Source organism: Periplaneta americana, chromosome 13, assembly GCF_040183065.1.
Source record: "Periplaneta americana isolate PAMFEO1 chromosome 13, P.americana_PAMFEO1_priV1, whole genome shotgun sequence".
NCBI lineage: Eukaryota > Metazoa > Arthropoda > Insecta > Blattodea > Blattidae > Periplaneta > Periplaneta americana.
This window is the reverse complement of record NC_091129.1, coordinates 109,979,097-109,986,263: the sequence shown is the minus strand read 5'-3', so window position 1 is coordinate 109,986,263 and position 7,167 is coordinate 109,979,097. Positions and strand designations below refer to the sequence as shown.

Here is a 7,167-nt window from a genome sequence, read left to right as displayed (position 1 = left end):
GAACAGCAGGATACACTAAATGGGATCATAAAAGAAATGACATTCTATAAGAACTGGGAATAGAACCTATACTGCAGTATATTCATCAATATCAAGACAACCTGGCTTCACCATGTCAAGCGTATGCCTAGAACAAGGATTCCTTGAGCGATCTTGAACTACAGACCAACAGGGATAAGATCACTGGGTCACCTTGTGAAGAAATGGCGAGAAAACTTTTGTAGACCAGAACAAGTCTTTCTAGGGCTATCACCTGTTAGGAAGATGATGATTGTTGTTGTTTAATCTATTGTTCGTAGACAGGCTGGAACCTCGTAAGTGACACCAATAAGACATCACTCATGAAGCAACTAAGCCAGGAGATAATTGAGTAGGATGGTCAGTTTCTTTTCCCATTATATTCTTTATTATTATAGTGTAAATAATATTCTGTCCTGATAGATGTATACTGTATTATAGACGGAGAGAAAGTCTGCGTTATTTCATTAAAGTATAAAAGCTAATTTCTTATAGTTTGCGGTCTTCTGCCACCTAGTGTCATAATGTTGAACTAAATCACATATTGAAATATCGATACATTTCGATATACGGTTTTCTTCCTTTGAGCTATCCTCTGACCTCTCAGTTTTATCATCTTATTGCAATTGATTTTATTTACAGCAGACGTCAGGTTTTTGGTACAGTACAATTGGAAAAAAGTTTGTGGAATTCAGTTTATTGCAAGCTCTAAGTACAAGGTAATGATGTGGAGTCCACCCAGTCATTTGAAAAGATACTATTTTATGATATAAAGAGGTGGCATTAAGGCGCTGTTTATGAAATAGACTTTGGCCTTTGGGAAACCATCCTGGAAACCTTTTCACTTTACTATGCATATGAGGTTACATAACTACAGTAATCAGCTAATAGATAAGTTTTTTTTACATAGGCCTATTCTTTACTCCCACGTAGTAAACTACTATGTGCACAATAATGCCGACACATTATTTATCATTAGGCATGACTGTGCAAATTAGGAACCCGCTTACTAATCTAGGTATAAATTCGTTTGTTGATAACGTTTCTGTTCTTTTCAGAACAAGACTTACAGTGGATACACCTTAACGTATTAATTATGGCAGATCTTCGATTTGATGGTCGAGTTGTTGTTGTAACAGGAGCAGGAGCAGGTGTGTAGTATTAATTTGTGTTGTTTAAAGTATTTTCATTTATTATATGCAGCCATTAAATGCATGTTGGGTTGTATTTATACAGTATATTAGGAATCGTATGTAGGTGGTAGTAATAAACATTTTTCTGTATTTGAGAGTTTATAGGTTAATTCGAGCCTACCACACCTCTTTGTCTATAAAAGAAGCACGAACGGGATGAAGAGAACATGGTGACAGAATATGTGAAATATTTTTGTAATGGTTCTGGGTTCTGTTTCGTAGCGAGGTGCTGGTATTGTCATGGAGAACATGTTATTTATATGAGTGATAGGTCTAGTGTTATTACAATATGCCCGCGTGTTCCAGGACTGGGTAGAGCATATGCATTGGTGTTTGGAGAACGTGGAGCATCAGTTGTGGTGAATGATCTGGGAGGTGGTCGTCACGGAGAAGGCAAGAGCAGCAAGGCTGCTGACGCTGTCGTGGAAGAAATCCGTAGCAAGGGTAAGTGTGTGAACTGTCCAGAAATAGTTTTGTTGTAATACACGTTTTGTAGTTCAGAAAATACATTTCATTGAATCTTCCCTCTACACACATATATCTCATTTTCGTTGCGTTATTTAACTGATCAAATTATACAGAGATGAATTAACTTCACAAATATACACATGGTACTATTCAAATAAAAATTATATCACTTTTAATACACTGCATTTACAAAATTCCACATCATAATCATAGGAGCCAAAAGACTGCTGAACATTTTGAACAATAGTCAAATTCCGGCTATTACGCTTAGTAATATTGAAATTCCTTACTCACCTATCGTGAAAAATTTAGAAATATATTTTGATAATGAATTAAGTTGGAATTACCAAGTAGAGCACGCTTGTAAAAAAAAATCTGCTCGTCTATTCACTCGTTAAGCTGGTTCAAGCATTACTTTCCCATGCCACTGAAACAAACATTAGTTCAAACACTCATAATGCCGCACTTTGACTATTGTGACGTGTTGTGCACTGACTTAAGCACCGAACTCTCGAACAAATTACAAAGTGTTCATAATATGTGTATAAGATATATGTAACCAACTATGATTCTGTTGTGGATACGATACTATCATATTTCATCATTTTTCGAATCTTTATCTTGGCTCCAGCTCAACGATCGCAGAAATTTGCATTGTCTTTCTCTACTATATCAAATTCTGCGCACCTCAACCCCAAGTTATCTGTCGTCTCGTCTTGAGTATTTATGCTCCAACCATAACCTAAATACTCGATCTCAGTCCACCGGTACATTGAGTATACCTCATCATAACACTTCCCGATACTCATCATTCACCGTTTCAATTCCTCGACATTGGAACTCCCTACCTCATACCTTAAGGGGCAGTCAGACATTTACTAATTTCAAAACCCTGTTGTCAAATGGTCTGCTTAGACTGCGAGCTTTCCTAAAATATAATTTTCTATAATATATGACATATATTTTTAATATATATATTTTCTTTGTTATTTTAACAATTACTTCGATTCACATTACTGTAATTGTTTGATTCTTAGAATGACATGTAACTAGTTTTCATTTTATTATTATTATTATTATTATTATTATTATTATTATTATTATTATTATTAATTGTATATTGTTCCTGATTTCTGACATTTTTATATTTGCTATTGTTCTTATACTGGTTGAATGGAAGAGAAGGCTTTATGGCCTTAACTCTGCCAGCAGAAATAAATTACTAAATAAATAAATATAATGTTAATATGAGAACAGTTAAAGAAACGTTCCAACAATGTAAAATCCCGAACTAGTCCTGAGAATGCACTCAAGAGCACATGCATCAAAAGATGTTTGATATTAGTTCGTAAGGCGTTCTGAATGGCTTCCTGTCAAAAACGTACTGTTAATTGTTTGGGCAGATACTCGGAGTTCTCTGAACCACTGAACAGTCAGTTCCTATACTTTGAATTTTTAATTTTCACTCATGTGATTACAGGTGGAAAAGCCGTAGCCAACTATGATTCTGTTGTGGATGGAGATAAGATTGTTCAGACTGCTTTGGATACATTTGGACGAATTGATGTGATAGTGAATAATGCAGGCATTCTTCGAGACAAGTCTTTTGCAAGGATTAGTAATGATGACTGGGGTGAGTTCATGTCAGCATTGATCGTGTTATTTTATGTTAGTATATTAGCTTTGCTTTGTTCTAACTAGAGTCTGGATTTTAGTGGATTATTTATGAAATTTGAGCATGGCAGCGGAAGATTAGTTTGGCCTTGACCAACATTTCAGGTGAAGGGGAGTTGTGTCTTACTGAATGTACAGAGCAATGAGTGGATACTAACCGTACGTGTTTGTTAGTGATTGTATTCAGTCTGCTAGGAGAGGAAAGGTAAAATGGAAAATAATAGGCCTACTTAAATTCTATTCTGTTGGTATCTTTCTCAGCAATCGGAAATTTCCTACACTTCCATATGAAAGGCTATGAAGTTAATTAAGGTAAAACCATACAAAATCACTGTTTGGAGCAAGAACTTAGACCACGTGTTCCAGTACTTTGGAATAGATGTTGTGAATGGATTTTTAGTAAATTGCATGATGGAGAAATTGATCCTAATTTCATTTTGTTTTTGGACAGAGCTTGGTTCCACTTACGTGGCTGTGTTAATATGCAATGTCAGTCACAACCTTACATCTCACTCAGTATATTGCCATAACGCTAACTGTAATTCTAAATGTAAAGTTATAATTATTACAGTTTATGAGTGCCACATATTCGTGTACATGTTTCGAAGAATTTTTCTAAATATTCATGTTCTTATTTCATAATGTGATGCTACGTAATAATCTGGGCTGTAGCATACTTATAGGACATGTAAAGCACATGTAGATTTTCAACTGTTTGTGAAACCTTAAACCAATTCCAAGTGTGGAAAATCTTCTTATATAGTTTGCAACAGAAAGTTCGTGTTCTTTTCCAGTTTCTCCTCTTAAAAATTCTTAATGTTGCATGTTCGAGAGCTTATCCTGTAATTGAAGTGGCAGAGTAATATACTTAATATCTACGTACCTTTTTGAATTAAAAATGATGTAGCTCAGTTGATGTCCATTTAGTTATGCACCATTGCACATGTTACGTGGAGTGTCAGAATAGTGTAGCTGGTAGAGGCAGAGATAAGTTGCTTATCACAACATTTGTGTTGCAGACTTGATTCAAGATGTGCATCTGAAAGGTTCCTTCAAAACAACACAGGCAGCTTGGCCCCATTTTCGAAAGCAGAATTATGGCCGTGTTATAGTAACAGCTTCCAACTCTGGCTTGTATGGAAATTTCGGACAGGCAAACTATAGGTATGGTTCTATTTCATTTAAACTGCATTCTAGAGCAATCTGTATGTATTATATTAATACATTCAAGGGTGTGCAGTGAATAGGTCTGGAAGGCCTGCAGGTTGTGTCATATTCTATGTTTATTTTTACAGCTACTTACAATATGTATAAGTTTATTCAGAAGTCACTTCAAACCTTAAAGCATATAAATATATTTTACAGCTGGGGTTGGGGCAAAAAGAATTAATGTGGTGGGCAAACAATATAGTTTGGTTTGTTATGTCTACCATTCTCTTTTTCAACAAGCACATTCTTTTTGACACACCATGCATAGCATTTTGCTGACAGCATCTTGGAATATTTCCAATTTCTTCAGTTATTGAGTGTGCAGTGAAAACTTGTGGTTTAAGGTAACCTTACAACTAAAAGTCAATCGGATTGAGATCTGAAGATTGTACTGTTGAAAAGAGCGTATTGGTGGCACGATCACCAAATATCTGTGTAATTAATTTGTTTTGCAGGGGTGTAGATGTGGGATGGTGCTTCATCTTTGATAGAGATCATGTTTTTCAAGTAGTGATTCCTCCGTTAGGGGTGACGAAGTTGTGTAGCATATTGTGTAGTAAAAACAATATATGGTGAGGTACCAAAGTTAAAAAATGGGTGTCACATCAATGCTACCAATTTTGAACCTAAAGCACTATTTCACGAAGTTGTATAATGTGATGTGATGTGATGTGATGTGATGAAAATAGTAAATTTACAGTTCACATACGACTTGCTGTAGGCTATAAGAAGGAATAATAATAAAATTGTGTTTCCACAATATTCTAATTTTAATATGTTGTTGTTGTTGTTTTCTAATTCCAGGCGTTTGACAATAAAGTCATTTGACCTCTTGCACTCCAATATTTTTCAAAGATATTATCATGACCAGCCACTGAAGCACAGATTTTCAGGTGTTCTGAATCCATTTCTTGGTTTGAGTTGCACAATGGGCAGTTAGGGGACTGATATATTCCAATTCTATGCAGGTGTTTGGCCAAACAATCATGGCCTGTTGCCAATCTAAATGCAGCTACAGACGATTTTCGTGGTATACTTTTAATATAAAATATACCACACAATATAGCATCTTAATAAAATTGGTGTATTTAAATTAGAGTAGCTTGTCTCTCCTGATTAATATCTCAAATTGTGCCAACCTAACAGTTACAAAATGACTTAACTGTCATGATATCTGAGACATACATGTGTTCGAGGAAGTGTTGCCAATAGTGAAATGAACCTAACAGCTAGAAAATCACTAAATTTGCATAGGTGATTACGTAATGGGGAGGAAAAGTTGAAGTTGCAACTTAGTACCTCAAGTTACACAGTATAGACTGTAGTAGTGCTCCCCTTTTACTGTGACAGTCTCTATTATTCGATTGTCTTTTTCAAAGAAATATGGACAATGATGAATTGTGAAGTGAAGCTACACAATATAGTGATTTTCAAACCATGAACACCTTGTTGAATGAAAACCTGATTCATTGTCAGACCAAATTCTACAATTACTTATGTTAACTCCACTATTAAGAAAGAAGTGTGCTTCGTCTGTAGAGAAATCTTTGTCCAGCCAATAATTATTAAGTTGAATTTGTGCTAGCACAAATATAGCAAAATCATCTTTACTGCTTGTCACTTTCTTTAAGTGTGAACATTGGTTTTAGTATAATGGGTACAAAATGAAGTGTGGTAACCACTAGATTTCTGAGGACAACTCATACCATAAAGAAAAAAAAAGTTTGAAGTAGCACATGAAGTGGATGGACAAAACATCAATTGTTTCCCTGAGTGCTTGTATTTTCTTCATTGCTTGTATTCTACCATTTCCACATTAATGTAATCATAATTTCTTTAATGCTGACAGTGTCTATGGTTTGTGCCACTACTTGTCTGTTTTTATTTATCTTTAATCAAAGAACTTCAAATTCAAATCTGTTTTGATGATCAATTTTTTAAGAGGATGTGGTTTGTTTACACAGTGCTGCTAAGATGGGAGTGGTGGGCCTGAACAACACAATCGCAATAGAAGGCAGAAAGAACAACATCCACTGCAATGTGATCGTGCCCACTGCAGCTTCCCGCCTCACTGAGGACATCCTTCCACCTGGTGTGTATGTTTTAGCTCTTCTGTAGCAAACAACACTAATTTAACTGGAAAGCATTATATAATGAGAAAGAAAAGTATACTATGGCTATAGGATAAAAAGTATACTATGGCTATTTATTAGATACAAATTATTATGAAATTGTTTGCTTTTTATTTTATTAAATTATGTTTGGTAAAAAAATTTTGAGAAGGAAATTGTGGGTCTTAATAAAATGTACACAATTCATATTAGAGGAGAAAATTCGCTCCAGCACCGGGGATCGAACTCAGGTCCTTGGTTCTACATACCAAGCATTCTAGCCATTGAGCTATGCTGAAGTTCAATCCACAGCACTGGATCGAATCCCTCTCCTTCAGTGTTTTTCCCTTTGTGGCCAAGTTCGACATATATGTTGACATTTTATATTAACAGTCTTACTAATAAACCGTGTATAGTTTTTTTACGAAACTTATGCAGAGTTGAGACAGAAAACGTTACTAATAAACCGTGAATAAGTTATGGACGTATAAACA

General features: G+C 35.2%; 1 protein-coding gene across 1 annotated transcript in view; it reads left to right on the top strand.

Annotated features, from left to right (window-relative positions):
- The first annotated feature begins 589 nt into the window (after positions 1-589).
- Mfe2 (peroxisomal Multifunctional enzyme type 2) overlaps positions 590-7,167 on the top strand; it is a 50,683-nt gene continuing 44,105 nt past the window's right edge. The window contains exons 1-6 of the mRNA XM_069843799.1: positions 590-737; positions 1,077-1,169; positions 1,518-1,655; positions 3,160-3,312; positions 4,373-4,517; positions 6,527-6,654. Coding sequence (XP_069699900.1) covers positions 1,115-1,169; positions 1,518-1,655; positions 3,160-3,312; positions 4,373-4,517; positions 6,527-6,654 — 619 coding nt within the window. The 5' untranslated portion in view covers positions 590-737; positions 1,077-1,114. The remainder of the gene's footprint in view (positions 738-1,076; positions 1,170-1,517; positions 1,656-3,159; positions 3,313-4,372; positions 4,518-6,526; positions 6,655-7,167) is intronic.